The 25,555-nt window shown below is 35.1% G+C and overlaps 1 protein-coding gene across 21 annotated transcripts in view; it reads left to right on the top strand.

The window, feature by feature from the left end:
* The window catches only part of RIMS2 (regulating synaptic membrane exocytosis 2), a 590,415-nt gene that overhangs the window by 100,879 nt on the left and 463,981 nt on the right, over nt 1-25,555 (top strand). For 18 of the 21 annotated variants that reach the window (XM_043880157.1, XM_043880154.1, XM_043880169.1 and 15 more), the window contains exon 2: nt 21,671-21,881. In XM_043880157.1, the coding sequence (XP_043736092.1) occupies nt 21,671-21,881 (211 nt within the window). Of the gene's footprint in view, nt 1-4,029; nt 4,063-4,461; nt 4,549-21,670; nt 21,882-25,555 lie in introns of all 21 variants that reach the window. The other 3 variants (XM_043880168.1, XM_043880171.1, XM_043880165.1) reach the window with 1 other exon arrangement.

The following is a 25,555-nucleotide window of genomic DNA, read 5'->3' as shown; positions in this document are numbered from 1 at the left end:
TTAGCCGTTATTTCAGCCAAGTATTCTTTCTGTCTTCTGGAACTCACACAACAAACGTGTGTTGATCTACTTAATGGTGTCCCGTAGTTCCCTTAGACTCTTTTCTTCAATCTGTTTTCTTTTCTCAGATTCAGTGCATTTTATTGTTACATCTTCAAGTTTGCTGATTATTTCTTTTCCCTCTTGAAATCTGCCTTTGCATTCTTCTAGTGAATTTTTCATGTCACTTTTTGTACTTTTTTTGGGAAGGGGGATATTTGTCTGGTCTAAAAATTGATACAAGGCAGATTGACAGGAGAAAAAAAAATAATTTCTTTGCACAGAGGTCTCATAGAAATGAAACCCTGGAAGTGACCAAGTCAGGCTGTTTATATATTAATTTTACACAAAGAGCCAGTTATTTTTGACAAGTTAACAAAAGGGCTTTACTTGTAGTAGCAGACCAGTGAAGAAGGCACACAAACTCTTTACACAGCTTTCTTCAGGCTTGAATTTCCTCATTCTGTTGATGAGGACGCTTTCTATGCTTTGGGTATGGGGGGATACCTTCATACTGGAGACTTCTTTCTTACTTTTGGGGGAAAGAGAAGGACCAGAGCTTTATTTTCCTCTAAGTATCATGTTTTTCCTCATTGTTTGTCAAGTAACTTTAATTCAAAATAATCTATATGCTATTGTGCATGTCTTGGGGCAGGCAGCCTGCTCTCAGTCAAGAAACTGGTCACATTAATATAAATATGTGGTAAGTCTGGAAATCATATTTCCCCCTTCACTAATTTTCGTTACTTTCTGTGATTGTTTTTATTTAATTTTATTCTTTTCTGTTGTAGGCTGTGTTTTTCTGAGGATCAGGCTGTGTTGTAAACTTGGGATCTTCTCAGTCTTTTCTGAATTTGCCCCTTTCACTGGGCAAGTGTAGTGACTTTCTGTTTTTTCCCATGTATGCAGTTACTTGAAGTTTCAGTCTTTAAAGTCTGGCTCCCAAAGCAGGGAGGAATTGAAAAGTGAAAGTTGTGGGGGAAATGCACTGGTCCTTTAAATATATCCTGGAAGTCACCTTCGCCAAAGGAGAAGGGATTTGCAACAATGAGGGGATTAAAACAGTTTACCTCATTATATGCACTTATGAGATGAGAAGTAATAACCAGTGATCAGAGCACAAATCTTATATTTGGGGGACAGGGTCAATATTACCTACCCTGGCCCTCCAAACTGAGGGCAGGTTGCTCCAGGAACAGGTAAACAGCTACCTTACTCGGAGCAGGGTGGTATGGAATGGGTAGCTGCTATTATGCTAAGAACTCAAATTGACTGAAATTAGCAGCAATGTGTAGTTCTAGCATTCTTCTGAAGTTAAAACCCTCATAGGCTCCAGATTTCCAAAATAGTTACATCAGGGAGATTGCCTAGGCTTGGGGTGGGGGGCGGGGTTCTGTTGCTTTCTACTCTCTTCTACTGTCTGTATTTTTGTCTTCCTTCCTGTTTTGTGTTTCCTTAGAGGCTTCTTACTAGTGTCTACAGCTTGCAGTTCTTTTAGTTGTAATCCCATTATTGTTCAGGAATTCTAATGACTTGCTGGTGAGGTGTTGCTCCGGGACAGCCATTCAGCAGCCCCAGTTGTTGTTTAGTCACCAAGTGGTGTCCAACTCTTCGTGATCCACACAGTCAAAGGCTTTAGCGTAGTCAGTGAAGCGGAAGTAGGTGTTCAATTGCTTAGCGTCTCTTAAAATTTTTTTCTGTGAGATTAGGATTGTTAAAGAGAGTAGACAGCTCTGGGAGATTTAAAAATTTTTTTCCCCTTCCTGCTGCTGGATGTGGAGGAAATTTTTCCCTGATCTTCACCGCGAGCAGCTGGTAGGGCTTTGTGGAAGTGTGGTGGTATGCCTGAAACCGGGGGTCCTTGGAATTTTAAACTTTCAGTCTAGTCCAAAGAGAGTCTCTCAAAGTCTTCCCACAGACGCTGGCCCCACGTGTGTCTTCTGCCCGTGGGCTTGTCCTGTTGGTAAACTGTGATAGACTGTATCCATTTGTCTGCTTCTCTAGTTTTCAGTTTGCCCACTCTATGACCTAAATTCTTTGATGACTAAGAAGAGGTGTTGATTTTCAGTCTGTTCTGCATTTTTACTTGTAAGGATGAGAGTGATGATTTCCAAGCTCTTTATATGTTTTATTGGAAACTGGAAGCCTCTCATATACTTTCTGGAATGCAGGAATGTAGGAGTTTATTGTTAATAATGTTAAGGTACTGTCCAAAACGTATATAATTACTTTTCCATATTACCAGTTCTTAAACTATTATCTCAGAATGAATTTTAAGTATGGTCAGATAGATACTCTTGAGGTTTGATTTCATCTAAAATATTGGACAAAAGAAGGGTAATTTTATACTCTTGATTGTATTTGAAGATGATAAATATTTATACTGCTATGCTTGTGATACATATTTTATTTGGGAAGCTAATGCAAATGTTTGTATATTTCACTTGTATTTTACAAAGCCCATAAAAAATTTCTGAATTGGTAATTTACATTTTATGTCTGTTAATTATTTCAACTTATGTTTTAAAATTAGAAACTGATTTATAATTAATATAAATTTGTTTATGATAAAAACTTTATCACTAATTAAGAGCAAATATGATTTCTTGTAGAGAATCACCTAGGATGTCTTCAGATATCTTCTCCTCTTTCATGAATTTAATGTTTTTGTTTTTAACGTACATATTATTTGGTGAAGGATAATCTTGAATTGTTCCCATTTTGATAAGCTGGTTTGGTAAATTTTCTCATATAGGACCTATTTTGTTCTAAAACATTAAGAGATTTTTATGCCTTATTCTCAAAGAAATACAATGATAAGTTTTCTAGGTAGAATCCATTGTCACTATAGTTTGCTTGTATTTATTTGCTTGTATATTTGGTGCTAAATATAATCCCTTATTAGTATTCCGTTATATCTCTATTTAAATACTAAATGATGTCGCCTTAGCTCTAGGCTAAAACTGTTGTACAGAACAGAAGAAATTCTTTTTAGTTAATATAGAGATATATAAATACCAATTATATTCATTGATACTCAAGAATGTATAAAGGTATACCCTTTCATTAAATCATTAGATCATTTAAAATAAAAACACACTGGAAAAAAATCAATTTAATTTTAAAAGAATTTAATTTACAGTGTTAATATAGTTTCCTAATGAAAGTCCTAGATTCTAGGGATCCATTTTAGTTACCAATTCTTAGTCTTTCTTCGGGATAGTACAAACTAATCAACTGATCACTTATCACAGGTTTCCCTCTTAGGACCAGTCCCAGGCAAAGTGTGGGAAACCACATTTCAGAGGCATCTCTATCCTTGTGTTTTAGCTTTCTCTACTTTTAAATGTCCAGCTAAACAGTGAAGCACTGAGTTGATTATAGGGTAAATGCATTTTTAGTCTTTTATAGTTTTATGAATAATTTACTTTAGCTTATGAATATTTTAAATTTAATACACATAATTATCTTAGTAGCTATTTTTAGGTATATTGGATGCATGACTCCCCAACTTCTTTATCTGCTGCTTTGTGAAGTAAATAAATTCATTTGGAAGGCTTTTAAAATACATTTATAAAACTTTAAATTTTACTTAAAATATTTATACCTTCAATTATATTAAGGAAGAAATTTTAAAATAAAGAGGAAATCTGTTCATCTTCAATAGACCAAATGTAACTGTATTTAATATAATACTTTATTTTAAATGCTTCAGTTTCAGTATTAATACAAGTATGCAGAAAACTTGAGGACAAATCATGGAATCATTAAGACAGCAGAAGAATTTTAATATTAGCCCTCTAATAAAACAAACGATTCAACTTTTCCTTTTTGTGTCATACTAATTCAGATGTATAATTCAAATATGTGGAAAGCATTAAGCTTTTCTATGTAACAGACCCCATTTTTCATTTTTATATGACCACAGATCTGTAGATAGAAATTTCTTCCTAGTACAGTGCACTCAGTTGTGCAAACTTATCTTTTTAGGGTCAAAGAAGAACACAAACCACAGACGACACAGTAAGTAAACGTATTGAGTTCAGTAGGCTTGACTTCTGTACCTTTGCCACATTCTGCTTTCTGCACCTTGGATGGTATTAGCTCACACTAATACTGGATAGGCTGCAGCTAGTGTGTCTTCTGCTTTCTGACTCTGGCTTGTAAGAGAGCTGCCCGCAGCTTCTTACTTCATCCATACACTGACTAGATGTAGTTTTTTGCTGCCTGCTTGTGGACTGGTTAAGTGTTCAAACTTAATTTCCCTATATTCTGACTGCCTGGGTGATAATTGAAGCTCATATTTCCATTGGCTGTAGCTTCTGTGCTGTGTATTTTTATTAGTATGGATAAGAAAACATTTGACCTATAGTTGTTTTATTCATTTGGTTGTTCAGTCACATTATTTGCTTATTTAAACAGGTGGTTTCCCTTTAGTGGGATCACTGAACTGGTAAATAACGTTCTTCAGCCCCAGCAAAAACAACAAAATGAAAAGGAGCCCCAGACGTAAGTAAGCTGATCTGTACAGACTAAATATTATCTCTGATAGCATAACATACTGAAGAGTAGGTATTAAAATACAGCCCACGAAATAGCATTCCTCAAAAATGAACGTTGTTAGATTATGAATATGATATTTTCACCTTTATACTTCATATCCCATAGAAATATTAAAAGAAAACAAGGATAATTTATAGGGTAGTAAGAATAAAGAGGTAATTCTCTCCTCAGCTTTAATATAAATTATATCATCTGTATTTATCCAGTAAAATATTATCTCCAATAATGCAATGTATTCCAAAACATGTTTCTTTCAAAGATAATTCCTGAACATAAGATGTATTTACCGCCCCCCCCCCCCCCGCCCCCGCCACCGATTCAATCTTTGTTCAAGTTTATACAGGTTTTTTTTTTTTTAAAGGCTAGGAGAATTTCTTTATTGTAATACTTCTGAGTATCTAAATATGCTCCAAAGGTGTTACTTAGAACATATAATCTTAACTAAATTTATGTGACTATTAAATCCTGTTTTCACTGAACATTTCATTAGATTATGAAACATAATTTGGGAAATGTAGCAATTTATTCTCACATTGGTCCAAAACATTAAAATATGTCAATTCCATTTATTTCAGTTATTTCTAGGTTGAAACATATTCTTTAAAATGTTGTTCATACTTGTATCTTTTTAACTTTGTGCAAGAAATATTATTTATGTTGTAAAGTGGAAGTTACTCGGAGAATGTGAGAAAGATTGCATAGATATAAGTTCCTCTCTCCCCATGATAATTGTCATCTTACTCAGAAATGCTGTTACCAGTCAGCCTCTGTGCTTTCTAAAAGTAGGAATTATGTCTTTGGAGAAGATGGTTTGGTTGTAGGAATGGGCAGATTGAAAAGTGACATGAGCTCTATGAGAGAACTACCAGAAACCTTAAGATGAAACATTCAGAAAAACATTAATATTTTTGCCTTTAATCGAAACGTTGTTTTGCTATTGTTGAGGGTATTCCTTCATCCATTTTATGTTATCCTGTATGCATTTTATTTTAAATTTTGTCAGAGTTTCAGTTTCAATGGAAGTAGAAAACTGTATTGTGATATGTTCCTCCTAATAGTTGATAATGTAGATGTATAGTTGAAAATGTAGTAGTATAGTTGAAACTGTTGCTATGTTTAAGCCAGTTGAAATCAAGACCTATGTTTGTCTTGTCTACATTTTATCTTTGACATCTAGCAGAATGCCTGATCCACAGTAAGAACTCAATAAATGTGTCTTCACAACTCATTTTGTATATTTTATCCTCTTACAGTATAAAAATGATGTGTTCCAAGGAATAAAAATAATTTCTCTAATCAGCAAAAATTGTGTTAAAATTGCACAAAATATTATTGTTTTGCTGATTTTTCTCTAAGGCACTGAAACATGGTGATATAGTAAAATCAATAGCAAAGTATAATTGGATGCAACTTTGTCTCAATTTAAAATGATGTCAGTTATGTGTCTTCTTTGTATGTTTTAGAAAATAATCAAGATTAAATTAGATTATTTAGTAGATTACAGTAGATATTAAATAAAATAGATATTTTGTTAGTAACCTTAAAAAGTGATTTCTAATTACTGAAACAAATGACATTTGGTTGGCATAAGCAAAGATCAAGGCATATTTGAAATGAAATAGCTTTATTTCAAAATAAAAATAATACAATTTGCTTTGATTTTTGGCTGGGAATATTGTAGAAGAGACTAGTACTTTGTGATGTTTTAAAAATTAATTCTATATTAATAAACATAATTTCCATTAAAGTTTCATGGACAACTAATTCATTCTTCTTATTCTGTGACCTATACAGTTTAAAAAAATCAGAACTAATAGGTTCTCTTAATATAGTTACTTTCTTCATCTTGCAGTCTTACTGTGCTAAAGATTTCTGATACATAATTTTTTAGTAGCTTTCCTTTTATCTTTCTGATCTACAGATGAGGGTTTCTTCTCAATCTTCTTTAATTCATCTTCTTTTCAATCAGAGTCTAGGATTTCTTATTTCTGAATCATCTGAAGGTTTCTCTCTTTGACTACCGTTTGAATGGGATAACATCCAATCTGCTTGTTCACTTACTTATTAAATTATTTTGGAGTGTTGTATTCTAGGTATTTGTTTTAATTTGTAAATGTCAGAAAGTACAACTTATGCTTTTCATATTTTGTATAAACATTTTCACAGTAGAGTAAGTATTCTCTCAGTATTGAAAATCTAATATTTCCTGAATAGTAATTTCATTTTAATGAATTTCTATAAATCCCATGTTGTGATTATTTAAAAGTTTAATGATGTAGGTTCTTTGAAGTCTGTAATTTTGAAGTTTGTTTATTTCATAAGTGTTTTTAAAAAATGTAACAGGAATGTAATTTTGGATTTTGAATGTAATTTAATTTTGATTTGGGTATTTCATGTGAAAATGTAGGTGTAAGTAGAATAACGTATCCAGCTTTGACTTTCCATGAATATTGAAGTATAGAAAATGGATTGGGCTGATTTTCAGTTGTCAGTTCATTCAGCCTTTGCAGAAATTGCCTAATATACAAATTGAATAATTTTAAATTCTTTTCTTTCTTTCACTGCTTTTTTGTTTTAATATCAAAATGTTATTGCCTGTAAGGCAATGTAATATACATTATATGTAGAGTGTGAAACAAGTGTTTGGATAATTAAAAAGGGTATACTAGGAAAAAATATAAATGATTTTTAATGCAACTGTTATTGTAACTTGGTGCTCCCAGCATGTAACTTAGTATCAAAAATACAAATTAATTAAATACAAATTAATTAAACTAACCAATTGGATTAGTTTGATTTTGAACGTTCATGTTTTATTCAGGTTGTGACATGTTAAATAATAAATGCACTTTTAAAATAGCAGGAAAACCTAAAATGTGAATCAGAATGAGATGGCCACTTAATATAGTAATTGATTCTCTTTGATAATGAGGTATTTTGATAGAAAAAAAATGGTAAGGGGAAGAATTTTTTAAGCTTAGGGAACATCACAGGTGAAAGTTTTTAAGTAGAGAAGGGTTTGAGAGACACGAAGAAGACTAGTGTGGCTGGAATATAGTGTACAAGAGGGAGTGTGAGACCAGGTGTAGAACTCAGACAGGGCAGTGTTTCTCTGGAGAATGAGGAGTTTAGATCTGAATCAATCTGGCTGTTCTGTGGATAGCGTGCGTGAGGATGGAGGTTGAGAGAGTAGCAAGGAGTCTTTTGTGAAGGACTTGGCTAGAGATTATGATGGCTTGGACCAGGTTGATTACACTGAAGATGGAGGGAAGTGGATTGGGGATATATTTGGGGGTTGAAATGACGTAATTTGTTAGTGGAGTATATTTAGAGGAAGTTAGTAAGGAAGATGAAAGAACCAAAGAGGACTGCTAGATTTCTGACTGGAAGAATTTATTGGGTGGTAATATCATTTACTATGATCAAAAAGCAGAAAGGATGAACAGGTTAGAAGTAGAAATTAAAACTGAAGTTTTAAATTTTAAAAGTCTAAGATGCTAATAAGTCAACCAACTTTGAAGGAAGGATATGGATTAGCTGGAGGTAAAACTTTTGGAGTTGTCAGTATGGTGTATAAAGCTAGGAGAGTAGATAAGCTGACCCAGAGAGAGAATGTGTGATGAAGAGCAGATAAGAATGTCCAAGACTGAGCCCAGAACAATTCAGGTTACTAGGAATCCAGGGATAAAGGACTATGGTTCCTGCTCTCAAAGGTTTGACATTCAAACATCTTGATAAGTAATTAAAAACAGTATTGTGGAGACTTCCGGTTTCCTCCTTGATATACAGAGAATTTGGAAACTGTCACTCCTGTCCTTACAGGAAAAGAGCTGGATAAACTGAACAAACTGAAAACCAACTCTTCTTTGATCCACCAGAAAAGTGAGGTCACGGGACAAATCAGTGCCCTGACAACTGAAAGGAGAGGTAAATAGAATTTCTAGGAGTAGAACCCACCTGGGGCCAAGAACTGGTAGGAAATTGTTGAAATACGGAATCTGAGAGTAGACTAACTTAGGAGTTAAAAATTCCTAGAAGTCCAGCCTTTGGGGAGCCCCCACCCTAGTTTTATGAGTTTTACTTCCATGAAAGTAAAAGTGAAAGTCGCTCAGTTGTGTCTGACTCTTTGCGAGTCCATGGACTATACAGTCCATGGAATTCTCCAGGCCAGAATACTTGAGTGGGTAGCCATTCCTTCTTCAGGGGATTTTCCCAACCTAGGGATGGAACCCAGATCTCCCACATTGCAGGCTGATTCTTTACCAGCTGAGCCACCAGGGAAGCCCGAGAATACTGGAGTGGTTAGCCTACCCCTTCACCAGTGGATCTTCCCTTCCCAGGAATCGAACTTGGGTCTCCTGCATTGCAAGCGGATTCTTTACCAGCTGAGCTACCAGGGAAGCCCAAGAAAGTGAAAGTTGCTCAGTTGTGTCCCACTGTTTGTGATTCCATGGACTATATAGTCCATAGGATTCTCCAGGCCCGAATACTGGAGTGGGTAGCCGTTCCTTCTCCAGGGGATCTTCCCAACCCAGGGATCGAACCCAGCTCTCCTGCATTGCAGGTGGATTCTTTACCAGCTGAGCCACCGGGGAAGCCCTCCATGAACTCTACCAAATTCTCAAGCTCAGTGAAAAATTCTCTCATACTTCCAGCAGTGGATGGGATAAGTAACCATTTTTGACATATTCCTAGAGATTTTCATTCTGAAAGGAAACTACTTAACCAGAGCCCAACTAACATGAGAGTGGAGAAATACCTAATTACAGTCCTCTCTAAACTTCCTGTTTCTCCAAAAGGGGAAAAAAAAGCTGAGAAGCATTTGTGACAGTCATAGCCCAGGGGCACTAGCCCATGAAAAGATTTAAGACTTACTTATGGGATTCTAGAATTCTCTTCCATGTGGCAGTTTAGCAATCCAGGCTGCTTCTGTCTTGTTGGCAAGCCAATTAGAACACATAGCTATTAAGATTGCTGCATCTGAGCGAGAGAGAGAGATGGGAGAACTCACATTCATTCTTAATTATGTAAGACAGGAAGTGAGGTAGGTTACCTTTACTCACAGTTCCTTGCCCAAAGCTGGTCACAAGGCTCTTAACTAGCTGAAAGGAAATCTAGAAGGTCCATGTCCTCATGAAGAGAGGCAACTCTCTATATAGTGAGCACTAGTAGCATCGACTGCTTCCCAGGTGGCTAAGTGGGTAAAGAATCCACCTGCAATGCAGGAGACACAGGTTCGATACCTGGGTCAGGAAGATCCCCTGGAGGAGGGATTGGCAACCCATCCCAGTATTCCTGCCTGGAGAATCCCATGGACAGAGGAGCCTGGGGGGCTATAGTCCATGGGGTTGCAAAAGAGTCAGCCACAACTGAAGTGATTGAACCCACACAGTAATATCAACTGCAGTTAGTTTTCGTTTGATTCTCATTTATTGCAATGAGGTGGAAATTTCTGAATGCCAAAAGATAAAAACTTGCCAAAAGAATGCTGCTGTAGCAAAGACAACTCCAGTCCCCACTCTTAGTACTCTTGGTTTATCTGAAACTGCTGTAATGATTTGAGATCAGGGTCTAATTTGTATAGTACTGAAAGTTAAGGTTAATAACGTGAAGAAAATTCAAATACAGAAGTATCCTCTCACAGGAAGGAATTAATGGTATATAGTGTTTGAAGGAGTACCTATACAATTTTGTCAGTGGGATTACAAGGAGAATTTTTGCATTCTCCTAGGTGGCAGGAGCCTGGCGGGCTACAGTCCCTGGGGTTGCAAAGAGTCAGACACAACTGAGGCTGCACATACACAGGTGGAAGTGAAAGGAGATTAAAAATGGGCTAACAGTGGAAGTGTATGAAAACGTACTGAGAGCCCTTATTTGAACATTAGAGATTCCAGGGAACAATAATAAATAAGACAAACAGTTAACAAAGTAATTTTTAAAAGGAGGAACAGAGATACTAGAAAATCATTCTTCTGTTCTTGGAGGGAAGCTGTCTATTTTGGTGTGTTATCTGCTTGATCCAAGAGTTGGTTAGCTCTTTCTCTCTCAAAGACTATTTATTTCTGGGAGATTCTTAAGACTCTTTTATTTAAGGTCTCTTGACAGAGCAGATTTCCAACAGTTCATGCAAAATTGTTTATGTCTTTTTAGCTGTGAAACATGAATCTAAGGATCAACATTTTTGAGGCTTTTGCTGAAGTGCTAGTTGTTAATGTGACTTACTACAGTCTTTTCCATCATAACCCTGAGGTAGTTTTTCTCTCCTTTCTCTTCAGAAGATGAAATCTGTAGATTTCATGTCATAGACTATCCCTTAGAAGGATGTTTTGGAAATCTTGCTTATACCCGTTGTTAATAAGACTAAGTGTATAACCTGATCCCTTTGCTTAATCATGTTAACTTGCAGTAGGGCTGATTTTAGGGTCAAAAGTGAAATTTCTTATTGCGTGGGCAGCTTATTATTACGTTATAAGAGAAAGCTGATGGATCTGCCTCAAAATTGATTTTTATTGTTTTGAAGGCTACTGACAATGGAAATTGAAGGGTCATTGAAAGTATTAATTTTACTTGAAAACCTGGAGAAGGCAGTGGCAACCCACTCCAGTACTCTTGCCTGGAGAATCTCATGGATGGGGGAGCCTGGTGGGTTACAGTCCGTGGGGTCCCCAAGAGTCGGACACGACTGAGTGACTTCACTTTCACTTACTTAAAAAATTCCACTTGTATTTTTCTAATATTTCTGAAGATTGAGGATGATATGGACAAAGATATTCTCTTGTAAGCTACTGGTGCTTGACTGGTGAAAGCAGTTGACACGAACTTGTGACATAGTGAAAGCAGTTTCTGCACATAAATATGTTTCCAGGTCCAACATAGGTATTCTTCAACCTGAGTGGTCTAAAATTGACTACGTCTGTCATGTACCTTAGGTTAGAACTGCCTTAAATTCCTTTTGGCTCGAGAAAAAAAAACAGGGATCAGTAAATAAAGAAAAATGATGATGATAGATCACTTGCTCAGACAGTGCATTTAGAAAAATTGATAAAAGTACCAAAGTGCTTATTGCCAAGTAAAATTTTTATTAAAACATAGTATATGTAATGATAAGTGCACAGTTTGAAAATATACAGCTCACTGAATTGCCAGACAGTGAATATATTTGGAAACCATCACTGAACGCAAAAAGCAGAACATTACCATACTTCCAGGATCTCTTTCTCATGCTCTCTTCCAGGGAGGGCTCTCTCCCACCTCTGGGAGTGACTTTTAACTTGAATTTTTTTAATACCACATAATATTTTGTCTATTTATATTTAGACTTCAAACAAATAGAATCATATGGTATATTGTGTCTATAATATTTTGTTTAATGTGTTTGTAAGATCCAATCATATGATTGCATCTAGTTGTATTTCATTCATTCTCATGACTGTATGTATGGCACTCTAGTATTTCAATATATTGCAATTTATTTATGTTTTACTATTTCTGTGCACTGGGGTTATTTTCAACTTTTGGCTATGAGTAGTATAATAATATAAGTAGTATAATGCTTATAGTATAATACTATAATAATACTATAATACTATAATACTTATAGTATAATACTTATAATACTTATAAGTAGTATAATAATTCTGATGCCATTATTTCTCATATTATTTGGAAAATTTTGCAGTTATTTGGAACAGTGAAGTACTTCAGCTGTTTAAAACTATTTTCAAACATTAAGTCTAGTTACTATGTCTGTACTATGTATGGACATAGTCTCTAGTTTCCCTTATTTATTTGATGATACTATAGGTACTGTTTCTTTCCGTGCCCTACTGTTTGAATTTCAGTGCCTCTGTATCTGGCCAAGAAAGAGAGAAAGACATTCCAGGCAGAGGAACAGGATGGTATGATCAGATCTGTGTTTTAGAAACATATTACATTTGTAATAGTTGCTTAGGCAGCTATTTAGAAATTCAGAGGAGGGACTTGGTATGTGACTGGGATGGCCAGCTGTATGACATATGTTTTTATTCTTTTATTATAAAAAGACATTAGTCCTTTCTCTCAGCTGATTAGTAAAGCAGTGACTTTCATACTTTTTTTTTTAAAAAGCTTCCATTCATAAAAAATATATTTTGCTCTATAACCCAGTATACACATACCTACATACATATATATATAATAGAAGTAAGATTTATAAGAAATAGTGCACTCTTTCCAATGCTTTGATCTAGTTCATTAAACTGTGAGTCCTGGCTTGCTAAATTTATTTTATGTCCTTGTATTGGGTTGCACTCTGCTGTTTGAAAAGCACTCTGTAATGTGTGTGACTGCATGTAATGATTACATTCTATAACTGTATGCCATGAGCTTATAGAAAGCACAACTGAAAACTCATCATCTGATGAAAGTCAGTGTTACATAAATCATGGAAACCCCCCCAAAAGATGAATGGGAAAACAACAACAGCAACAAAAATCTATGTGACTGGGCATAAAATTACCAGGAACAGCAGGATTACTGGGAACTAACAGATTGAATAATGTCTGTTTCTTAAAGAACTCAAAATGAAGAAATTACTTTTGAAAACATTGAATTCAATGAGTTGCTTTGGTGAGGATGGAGAAAATAGACATGAAAAATTTGGATGAAATAGCTTTTTGAGTTAACAAAGTGGAAAAAACTATTTCTAAATTGATATATCTTTTAAATATTTGTTTGTAAGAAAAGTTTTAAATTAAATATGAGTATTATCTTTGACTCTTTATATCAGGGATCTATAAAATATGACCTGTAGGTCAAATCCTGCCCATTGCCTGTTTCTGTAAATAAACTTTTATTGGAACACAGTCAAGCTCATTTATTTGTTTGCTTTTCTGTGACTATTCTCACATCTCTTTGGCAAAGTTGAGTAACTGTGACAGATCCACAAGGCCTACAATATCTACCATCTGGAAATTACGTATTTACCATTATATTTATATTTATAAGCTTAAATATATGTTTATATTCTTAAGATCTTTTATACCTTTCATTATATTTGGAGTTTGGATTCTAACAATGTTGTTTTGGAGTAGGAACAAACCAAAAACCAATGAAACAAAATATAGACTCTGTAAATAGACCATTGCACATGTAGAAACTAAGTATATGATAGACTGCTATTACAAATCAGTGGAAGAAAGGGTGGGCTATTTAATGGTACCGGGAAAATAGACTATGTGAAAAAGATTGAAATCAAATTCTTGAATCATATTACATATAAAAATAAACTTTAGATCGATTAAAAGCCTAAATGTGGGAGGCAAAATTATAAAGATCCTAAAAGAAATTATAGAATTTTTTTTGTGACTGACTTAGGGGTAAGTAAGAATTTTTTTTATAGCCAGCCATCAAAACCACAAACCATACAGGGGGAAGCTGATGTATTGGAATGCATCAAAATTAAAGAATTCTGCTTAACAAAGAATTAGCAGTTATTTGTCAGACTAGAACTTTTGCTATGCTCAATTTATAAAGAATTAGCATACAGGCTATACAAAGTTCTTCTACAAATCAGCAAAACAAACAAAAAAGGCCCCCAGGGAATCCAGTAGAGTTTTGGTAAAGGATGGTATGAGTAGGTAGTTTATAGGTGAGGCAGTCCAACTGGTGGCTGAACTTCATTAGGAGTCAGAAAAACATGAACTAAAAAAAATGAAACATTTCATATACCCAAGCTGTACAATTTTGTAAGTTGAATAATATCACACATTGGCAAGGATAAGAGAAAACTGGGACCGTCATACCCTGCTTGCAGTTGTGCTGAGTTAAGCCATTTGAGAAGGAAGTTTAGAAGTATTTACTGAACTTGAGTATATCTATTATATTCTTGCATACATGTCTCAGAGAAAAACATGTATGTGTTTGTAAATATGTCATTACAGAAATATTATAACTTATTGGAAATACTGGGTTGGCCAAAAAGTTCATTCATCTGTGAGATGTTATGGAAAAACCCAAACGAATTTTTTGGCTGACAAAATATTACAGAGCAGCGGTCCCCATCATTTTTCAGCACTAGGGACTGGTTTTGTGGAAGACAATTTTTCCATGGACTGGGTGGTGGGGGGATGGTTTTGCGAGATTCAAGCACATTACATTTATTGTGCACTTTATTTCTATTTTGTGGCAGTCTCATGATATTCTCCCTGGAGAAGGAAATGGCAACCCACTCCAGTCTTCTTGCCTGGAAAATCCCATGGATGGAGGAGCCTGGCAGGCTACAGTCCACGGGGTCTCAAAGAGTCGGACACAACTGAGCAACTTCACTTCACTCATGATTTTCTACCTTGACTTTTGGGTTCCAGTTCATGCTCCTATGAGGGTCAGTGTCACCTCTGATCTGGTAGGAGGTGGAGTCCAGACAGTAATGCAACCGTGGGGAGCACTGTGAATTCATGTTTGTTTCAGGCATACAGCACAGTGATTCAGTTATGCATACTAGGTTTATTCTCTTTTAGAATAAAGTGCTAACTTTTAAAAAATAAAAGGATGAAGAAAATGTAAATAGGGAAAATTATATCTCCATTCAAGTGTGAGCTTCTAGTGGTTAGCACTCTGATTCTACAGCTGAATTTGGATCTGGCTTTACTTACTAGCAGTGTGACTTTAAGTAAAAATAGCCTCTCTGTAGAATAGGAATAATAGTAGAATATTTATAATAATACTTATGTATCTGATACAAAATAAGCCACAGGCATATTGGCTATAGTCTATTTAGATTTTGCTAGAAAAATTTAAAGACTGGTTCCTGAGGGAAGGGAAGTCACATTGGGGAAGGGGAAAACAATTAATTAAAATGGAAGCCAAGCATGAATCAGCGAAGCCAACCTCATGATCAACTCTATTTTGGATACCTAAGGTTTAAAAAGAGAGAAAGAAAAAAAGGCATGTGTTGCAATCTATTCTGGGAGGAGGCAGGAGGATGTATAAAATACATCCTCTAATGAGATGCACCATAGTGAGTCTAAAGGATGAGTAGCTTTAGCAGAAAGAAGGGAAAGAAGTAGTGCAAAAAATGAGGTTGAAGAGGTGAATGTGTGGGCGAACGTTAAGACTTTGTAAGACTTGATAAGAAGTTTTTTCGTTTTCTTGAAAGCAATCAGAAGCCATTAGAGTATTTTAAGCAGTGAGATGACAAGATACTTTTTCTATAGTATGCAGAAGGGGAGAAGTATGAATGTGAGTAGCCAGCCAGGAGGCCAGGTGGGCGTTGATGATAACAAGGCCTATAGTGTTGACCGTGGATATAGAGACGAGTGGAAGGATTTAGGACACATTTAAGAAGTCAAATTGAAAGGACTTCATGATAGATTAATTATGCATTTGAAGGAGAAGGGTATTTCTAGAATAATTCTATATTTCAGGCCTGCATGATTAAATGGTGTCACAGTTTATTGAAATAGAAAATACTGGAAGGGAATTTGACTTAATAGAAAAATTATGAATTCACATTGATATGCACTGAAATTCAAGTGGTGTCGAGACTTCCTAATACAGATGTGAAGTAGGCAATTGAATATTGAAGCTCAGAGGAGAAGTCTGAGCTGAGGATTTACATTTTTATGTAGGAGAAAAGTGAAGTCAGGCATGGGTAACACTGCCTAAGAAGACACAGAATTAAAAGAGAAGAGAGGGCTGAGTCTTGACTTTCAAAGGAAAAAGAGCATGAAAGGCTAGAGAAATAAGAAAACCAGAAAAATATATTGAAAGCCAAGTGGGCAGTGAACATAATTTCAAGTACTGTTGAGAACCCAGTAAGATGGAGACTAAAAAATTTGTCCATTAGTTTTAGGTACAAGGAGGCCATTGGTAAACTTTGTGAGGATTAAGAAGTAGACTGGAAACCAGATTAGGTTGGTTGAAGAGTGACTGGGGTGAGGAAGCAGAGATAGAATTTGGCCTATGTATAAATGGGAAGGGGAAAAATGATCTCTTTGGCAAGGAACATGATTGAGCTCTTGAATCTGCTTGTACACCATCGCTTCTACATATGGTAGTTTCTCATTTTATAGGACTGGAAGTATGACTACCAAAAAAAAAAAAAAAAAAACTCTCTAAAAGTCCTCTCTTACCTCCTCAAACTATTGTAGATTAGTCCTATCTGAACTTTTGACTTCTCTCTCTCTCTGCTCCCTACAACAGGAAAGATTTGATCCCATCCCACAGCCCCAATAATGCTACAGTCTCAGGGACTGAGTTCAGTTCTTACAGTTCTTATTGTAAGAGCCATTTCAATAGCTCTAATCTAGCACTTTGGGATACATAATTCCTGATTTCTCTGCTTATGTTACTGGCCTTCTCCCTGTGTGTGAAAACTGGGGTGTCTGTTCCCCTCAAGGCCCTATGTAGCACAGTTTGCTTCACTGGGTTTCTACTTTTTGTTCCAATGTAACTTGACTTGGTAACTTGCCTAGTACTCCAGTGCCTCTAGAACTAAAACAAAGCATTTGCTCTAATTTTCTTCTTCTTTCTCTTTCTCCCATAGAGGTTCAGCCAAATAATGAAAGACCATGTCAGAGATCATAAGTGTATAAACAGATATACAGTAGACATGTATAGTCGCCTCACACATAGAAAGATGATTCTTCCAAATGGTGGGAGAAGCTCTGATGCAGAGCTCATTCATGGTCCACTTAAAATCATGCTTGTTCTTGTACATGTTTTATGAACTTAGGTCTCTTGTAGTGATGCTTATTTTGTGTTACTAGAGATTCACTTAAACCTGGTGAAAGACCATCAGGGAAAAATAGGATGTTACCTAAAGTTATAGGAAAAAAAAAAGTGGCAAAGCTATTTGAGTTTATTAATATTAGGCATGAAAATGGAAATATACTTTTGTGGTTGCAGAGATAAAAGGACTTATATGGCTGTATTTTTAATTTACCTCCTGACTTTAGGTTGGGGGCTTCCCATGTTGTGCAGTGGTAAAGAATCCACCTGCCAATGCAAGAGTGCAAGAGATGTGGGTCCAATCCCTGGGTCAGGAAGATACCCTGGATTAGGAAATGGCAACCTGCTACTGTATTCTTGCCTGGAAAATTCCATGGACAGAGAAGCCTGGCAGGCTACAGTCCATGGGGTTGCAAAGAGTCGGACATGGCTGAGCTACTGACCACACACACTGATTATAGGTTAGCAGTTTGAAACTGTTTTTTAAAAGTCAAACTTATTTGAGGTTATATTTATTACCAGTAAAATTCATTCCTTTGAGGCATACACTTCAGTGAATTCTAGAAACCATACACAGTAATATCTACTACCATAATCAAGACATAGGCTATTTTCCTCACCACCAAACGTTCCTTGCTCCCATTTGTAGTCAGTTCCCTTGCTCTACTCCACTCCCTAGCAACCACTGATCTGATTTCTGTCCTTATAATTTTGTCTTTTTCAGAATGTTACATAAATTAAATCATATAATATAAAATTGGACAATATGTGATCCACAGGCCACATCTGGCCCACTGCGTATTTCTGTATAACCAGTGAATGGCTTTTACATTTAAAAAATGTTGAAAAAAATTGTTTTTTAATAATAATATTTTGAGATTATAAAAATGACATAAAATTCAAGATTCAGCATCCATAAATAATATTTTATTTGAGCATAACTATATGCATTCATTTACATATTGTCTTTGGCAGGTTTCTGGTTCATGCTTTTTAAATTCTGTTGAAGGTCTAGAACCTATACCTTGTCTAACTAAGGAGTCTTTGTTGAACTCAAGGCCACACTTTTCTTCAATGTTTTCATCTACAAGTTTTATACTTTTAGTCATTTTATTTAGTTCTGTAGTCTATTGTTTACAGTTTTGTAATACATTTAGTTAATTTTCATATAGGTATGAGGTATGGGTTGAGGTTTATTTTTTTACACAATGGATTTCCACACATGGATTTTCAGTTGTTTTAAAGGACTATTCTTTATTGTTGAGTACCTAGGCATCTTTTTAAAAAAGTAGTGACTGTTTAAGTATGGGACTGTTCAGGACTCTGTTTTATTCTATGTATGTTTATGCTTTACCAATATTTGATTACTCCTGTAGTTTTTATAGTGAGTCTTGAAATTAGGTAGTGTGAGTTTTTCAGTCTTTTTCTTTTTCAAAATTTGTTGCCTAATTTGAGAGTTTTGCTTTTCCATACAAATTTTAGATTTAGCTTGTCAATTTGTTTAAAGAATTCTTGCTGAGATTGTGATTTGAGATGACATTGAATCAATTTGTAGAGAATTGATATCTTAACAGTACTGAAGCGTCTTATGATCAATATAGAATATTTCTCCTATTAACTAGATCTCTTTTGATTCTTATTATTAATATTTTATAGTTCTTACCAAAGAAAGTCTGCTCATGTTTTGCTAGATTAATACCTTAGTCTTTTCTTTCTTTTATTTTTGATGCCATTGCATACTACTTTTATTTATTTTTTCCATTTATTTTTATTAGTTTGAGGCTAATTACTTTACAATATTGTAGTGGTTTTTGCCATACATTGACATGAATCAACCATGGATTTACATGTGTTCCCCATCCCAATCCCCCCTCCCTGCATACTACGTAGAAATTTTTTATTTCCAACTGTCTATTGCTAGTATACAAAAATGCAATTGTTTTTTGAATATCGAGCATGTATCTTGTGACCTTGCTAGACTCATCTATTATAGGAGTTTTTTTTTTTATAGTTTCTTTGGGACTTTATACATAGACAATTATGCCATCTGCTCAGTTTAAAAATATTCCTTTCTAACCTCTATGGTTTAATTTTTATTTTTTTTCTTGCTTTAATGCATTAGCTAGGATTTCCAGTCCGGTGTTGATTAGGAGTAGTGAGAGACAACACCTTGCTTTGTTCTTGATTTTAGGGGGAAAGCACTCAGTATTTCAAATACAGTATGATGTTAGCTGTAGACCCTTTTGTGGATACTGTTATTGAGTTAAGGAAGTTTCTGTCTATTCCTAGTTTGCTGATTCAGGTGCTTTCTCAGCGTATTTTGACATAATCATATATTCTTTCCCTTTGTTGTTGTTAGTTGCTAAGTCATGTCCGACTCTTTGCGACTCTATGGACTGTGACCCACCAGACTCCACTGTTTATGGGATTTCCTAGGCAAGAATACTGGAGTGGGTTGGCATTTCCTTCAGAGAATCTTCCTGACCCAGGGATCAAACATGCGTCTCCTGCATTACAGGCGAATGTTTTAGCGCTGAGTCACTGGGGTGTGAAATCACTAGTCAAGTCAGGGGCTCAGATAGGTTTGGATTGTGTCATCATCTTTAGGGCACTGCTGTTTTCAGATTTCTCTAACAGTGAGCTCCTGTTGCTTTTTGCTTGGGGTGAATGCAGGAGTTCTGTAAGTTTGTGTTTTTTTTGGTTTGTTTTTTTATGTTTTGCTACCCCTTCAGCTATTCTTACCCACTTACGTCACAGAGGGAGAGCGCCTCTCTCCGTGTTCTTGCCCATTCCCCAGCAGCAGAATACTGGTGCTTATTTCTTGATACTCGGCTTGTGATAGGGTTGGGGTGTTCTGTTCTGTGTTTTCCATCTTCCATCTTTAACAGGCTCTGTCTACGAGGGCCTCAGGGATGAGGCCTGCTCAGAGTTCTTATTCCCTTTTTCCCAAGTAAGGAAGTTGGCTTGGTATCATCTCTGAATGGTTTAGGGCAGGAGTTTCTACCTCTCCCTCTGTGATAAAAGCCTTTGATCTGTGGGTAAGATCTTGGCTGAAGATGATTTCCTGTCCCTCCTTCCTGAGAAGAGGGCTTTTCCCCTCCCACGCTTTTCCCTAGCTGCAGTGGATCTTTGCCTTCCTCCTGGGGATGACAGAGTTTACTCCCTTTTCCTGTGGCTTACAGCCTTGGCTTTTTTAGGAGAAACATCTGGGGAATTCCTGTGTTCTAGCAGCCACTAGTCAGTCACTTCTGTTATATTTGTACATGTGCACCCCAAAGGTTCTTTAAATGTTCGTACGTCCTGCTCCCATTGTTCCTCATGAATAACCAGTATGTGGAAGAGTGCTTCTGATCCTGGGCCCAGAGCAATTCCAAATTGTCATGTTAGCCCACACTTGACTTAAAATTTGTTAGATAAAATTTCAGTGAATTTCCTCTTAACTGTCTGGTGGCCACCTCTTTCTCCTATGCTCTGCCAAAGGTGAAATAGTGTGTCCCATTGTTCTTTGGAAGGGTTTGTCTTGGAGTTCAGATTATTTGCTTGTCTTATAACCCTCAACTCTCTGATGGGATCAAGAGAAGTTATGCTTTTGTAGATTATTTAGCCTTTTATCCTTTTTAGGATGAGAGTGACATTATTTGCAGCTTTGTAAATCCTAAGCATTAGTTCTGACTAGAAACTTTGATTTGTAAATCAAAATTATAGTTTTAATCATTTAAAATTTTATAAAGATAATAGTAAAAGTTTTATTATTATTTATTTTTAACTAGAATCAGTAAAGGCCTTACTTTTATTTGTACTGCCTTATTTGGTAGACTTCTAATATTTCACAGTGTCTTTGCAGCCAACTAATGTCCAGGCTGTTGAATAGATTTGGATAGTTAGTGAGACCACTCATCCACTGTTTTCCTCTCTGTTTTGATTCTTAATTGCATTCCAGTTGAGATTCTGTCTTGGTGATTTGAAGTTGATAGGTTTTGATTTCCTTGTGCAAGTTATATCGCTCAGTCTATCTCTGAAGCCAAACTCTTGAAAAATAACATTGTAAATATTTCATTGTATATGATTGAAAACACATTGCAGATAGTTGGTAGAAATTTTACAATTACCTTTCAAAGAAGTATGTTAATTGTACTGTTTATCAAATTAGCATGCATATCAGAAGGTAGAACTAGTTACACTTTTATAATGTTGTGCGCCATAAAAGATGTTATTCTATCAACAGAAAGTTAAATTTTTATTCTTTACTCTCACCTTACGGATTCTTCAGATATAAAATTGTGTCCACAGATTGTGGTAATTATTATTATTTTTTGAGACCATCAGGAAACCAAATTTTTCTTGTCTGTGTTCTCTGCAGAAAACTTCATCAGCAGTTTGAAATGTATAAGGAGCAGGTAAAGAAGTTGGGAGAAGAATCACAGCAGCAGCAAGAACAGAAGGGTGATGCTCCAACCTGTGGCATCTGCCACAAAACCAAGTTCGCTGACGGATGTGGCCATAACTGTTCATATTGCCAAACCAAGTTTTGTGCCCGTTGTGGAGGTCGAGTGTCCTTACGCTCAAACAAGGTACAGGATGAAAGCTGAAATTCCTAATTCTCTCATACTTTAAGCTCATCGTGAATAAAATAGACAACGAAATTAACATTCAGGTTAATCAATGGACAGAAACCTTCCCTAGTGCCTTCAGGTCAGATAAAAAATTAAAAAAACTTTCCTCTGAATTAAAGAGGCATTTATCTCATTGTGTTTGTTCTTTAGCTTATGATCTTTTAGACTCATAGGATCTTAGACTTTCAAAGATGAAGAGAATTTAGAGATCAGTTGGCCTAATGCCTTATTTTATGGATGTAGACAGTTCAGATCCAGAAACACCGGAGTTTATTCTTAAAGTCACACAGCTCGTTACTGTTTGAGTTGTGTCACACCTTTTTCGATTACCTCACATAATTTTATCAACTTGGTAGATCTGCTCTTCTTTTGGCCTATCTTTCCTTTCTTTCTGAAGGAGGCTCTTTCTGGCTTTGAGATTCTGTTTCATAATTTTATAGCTTTTGAGGCTACAATACCCTTTATTTTTGTTTTAACATTAATGAAAAAAATTAGAATATGGAATTTAAAGAAGAAATGTTAAGGCTGTGTTTCACACCTGTTCTAGATTTTTGTAGTTTATTCATCCACTTTAGGAAATATATTAATATTTCCCAAAGAGTTCCATGTCGAAATGAGCAAAAGTAATGTTTTAAATTGTCTCAATAAGTTCTTTATAATTTGAATTTATCTCCTTCTTAGTAGGAGATATTTATCACCCAGTTCTTAGGTAGCTTAAGAATATGAAACTGATGTCTTCACATATATTACTTAGACATAATGGGAATTTGTTACCCTTTGTGGTTTAATTTCTCCATTTTCTCATTGTTTCCCTTTTCTCATTCTTTTGTTTTACCCAGGACTAATAAATTTTCTTTATTTTTCCTTATCTTTCTCCCTGGTTATCTGATTACTTTTCTTTTCCTTGACTAGTTGTGTTGGCTAGAAACTTCAGTATAATTTTGAGTGGAAGTGATCAGAAGAGACATTCCTGCTTTGTTCTCATCTTGTGGAGAAGGCATTCACTATTAAGTATTACGTTAGCTGTCAGCTCTTCATAAATGTTGCTAAAAGTTTTTGTTTGTTTGTTTACCTTAAGAATAGATGTTGAATTCTGTCAAATACTTTTTCTCCATCTATTGAGATTGATTATGCATTTTTGCTTTCTTTGTTAATATGGTGAACTACCTTGATTGATTTTGAAGTGTTAAACCAACTCTATATCTGGAATAAATCCATTTGGTTATGATGAATTATATCTTTTACATGTTAATGAGTTGGATTAGATAAAATTTTGTTTACAGTTTTTGCTTTTGTGTTCATGAGGGTTAATATCTGTAGTTTTCTTTTCTTGTGATGTCTGTCTTTGAGTTTGGTATTAGAGCAATGCTGGCCAGCTAAAATGAATTGGGCAGTATTTCTTTCTCTCCAGTATTTTAGTAGAGTTTCTGTAGAGTTGGTATCATTTATCCTTAATGTTTTATAGATTTTACCAGTGAAGCCATCTGGGCATACAGTTCTATTTGGGGGGGGGGGGAGGAAGTTTTTAAGTACAGTTTCAATTTAATAGATATAGGGTTGTTCAGGTTATCTATTTTTTTTTTTTTTTTCTTGAATGAGCTTTGGTAATTTGTATCTTTCAAAGAATTTGTTTAGTTCCTTGTAAGTTGTTGAATTTATTAGTATCATAGTATTCCATTATCATTCTTTTAATATCTGTATAATTTGTAGTGATGCTACCTCTTTCATTCCCGATATTGGCAATTTGTATCTTCTCTCTTTTTCCCTCTTCAGTCTGACAGATACTTACCTGTTTTATTGATATTATCAAAGAACCAGTTTTTTGTTTTATTGATTTTTTAAATTGTTGATTTCATCTTTGATCTTTATTATTTGTTTTCTGCTGCTCACTGTGGATTTTATTGCCTCTTCTCTCTTCTGGTTTCATAAGGTGGAAGCTGAGGTTATTGCTTGGAGATGTTCCTTCTTTTCTAATACAGGCCTCATGTGCTGTTAACTTCCCCTAAGTACTGCTCCAGTAGCATCTCTCAAATTCTAATATGTTGTCTTTTCATTTTCACTCAGTTGAAACATTTTCTAATTTTACTTTTCTTTTTTAACTTATGAATAACTTAGACGTATGTTATTTATTTTTTAAATATTTGGGGTGGAAGTTTCTAGAGATCTTTCTGTTCATGATTTTTAATTTCATTCTGTTGTGGTCCCAGATATACTTCGTATGCCTTGAGTCCTTTGAAATGTACTGATACTTATTTTATGGCCCAGACTGTGCTTTATTTTGACAAATGTTCTGTGTGTTCTTGAAAAGAGTGTATATTCTGTTATTTTTTGACTGTTTTTAAATGTTCAGTAGGTCAAGTTGTTTGATAGAGTTGTTCAACTCTACTAAATCCTTGTTTATTTTCTACATTTTTTCCCCTACCAATTATTAAAAGACAGGTATTGAAATATGTAACTCTCAGTTTTACCAACTTTGGCTTTATATGTTTTAAAGTTCTGTTTTTAGTTGCATAAACAGGATTATTACATCCTATGAAATAATTGGCCCCTTTATGATTGTTAAATGACTTTCTTTATTCCTGGAAATATTCTTGGCTCTGAAATATTCTGTTTTATCTGATCTTACTGTAACCATTCCAACTTTCTATTGGGTAGTAGTAACATTGTTTATGTTTTCCCTTCTTGCCCAAGTGAGACTAAGCTTAAATCCCGGTTTTATTATTTACTAGTTCTGTGACCTTGTATAAAATGCTTAGTCTCTCTGCCTCAGCTTCTTCACCTGTAAATAGAAGTAATAATAGTACCTATCTTACAAGGCTCTTGTGAGGACAAAATGAGTTAATATTTATGCAACACTTAGACATGTACACTGAGTGCTTTTAAAATGCTTTGCAGTAATTTCTATAGTATTGCTTCTTACCTAACAGGGATGTCAGGTAGATGTTTTCTTATTCAATTAAATGATCATATTTTATATTGGGTTAGTATGTTCCTTGTTGCATACCTAAACTGATTCCATCATTGTGAATATATATGTAAAATATATAAGGTAATTCTAATCTTTAATCTTTGAATTGACCATTTAGTCTTTTTTTAAAACACAGACTAAGTGTAAAACTGAAGTAAATATTCAGATGATTTAATTGAAGATTCATTTGTAGTCATTTAAAAATATCCAAATTTTCCATATGTTTAAAATTAAACTACTGCTCCACAGCTGGTTATTTTTTATTTTTCACATGAGATTTTAATGTCTTAAGGACCTTCCTTGATAATATTTCATATTTATACATTACCTTTGTTTTTCAAGCAACTCAATTCTAGTTTGATTAAAATCATTTTTGACAAATGTGGTGAAACTTTAAATTGTGTTACTAAAATATGATTAGAAGAGATTGCTAGTCCTTTTGTTTTGAACTTCTTTTCCTTGGAGGCTTGCCAGTTCAAAGAGAAGAGGCATTTTGATTAGGGGTCATTATTCTCACTTTTCCTTTTTCCTTTAACAATTTCCTTGGGAGATTTTATTCACTTTCATAGCTTCAGATTCTGTTATATGCTAATGATTTACAGATGTGATTTCACTAGCCGGATTATTCTTTTGAGCTACAGGTCTGTCTATGTAGCTGCCTGCT

The sequence above is a fragment of the Cervus elaphus genome, chromosome 21 (assembly GCF_910594005.1).
Source record: "Cervus elaphus chromosome 21, mCerEla1.1, whole genome shotgun sequence".
In the NCBI taxonomy this organism is placed as follows: domain Eukaryota; kingdom Metazoa; phylum Chordata; class Mammalia; order Artiodactyla; family Cervidae; genus Cervus; species Cervus elaphus.
The sequence above is the reverse complement of the archived record's forward strand: the minus strand, read 5'-3'. Positions and strand labels throughout refer to the sequence as shown.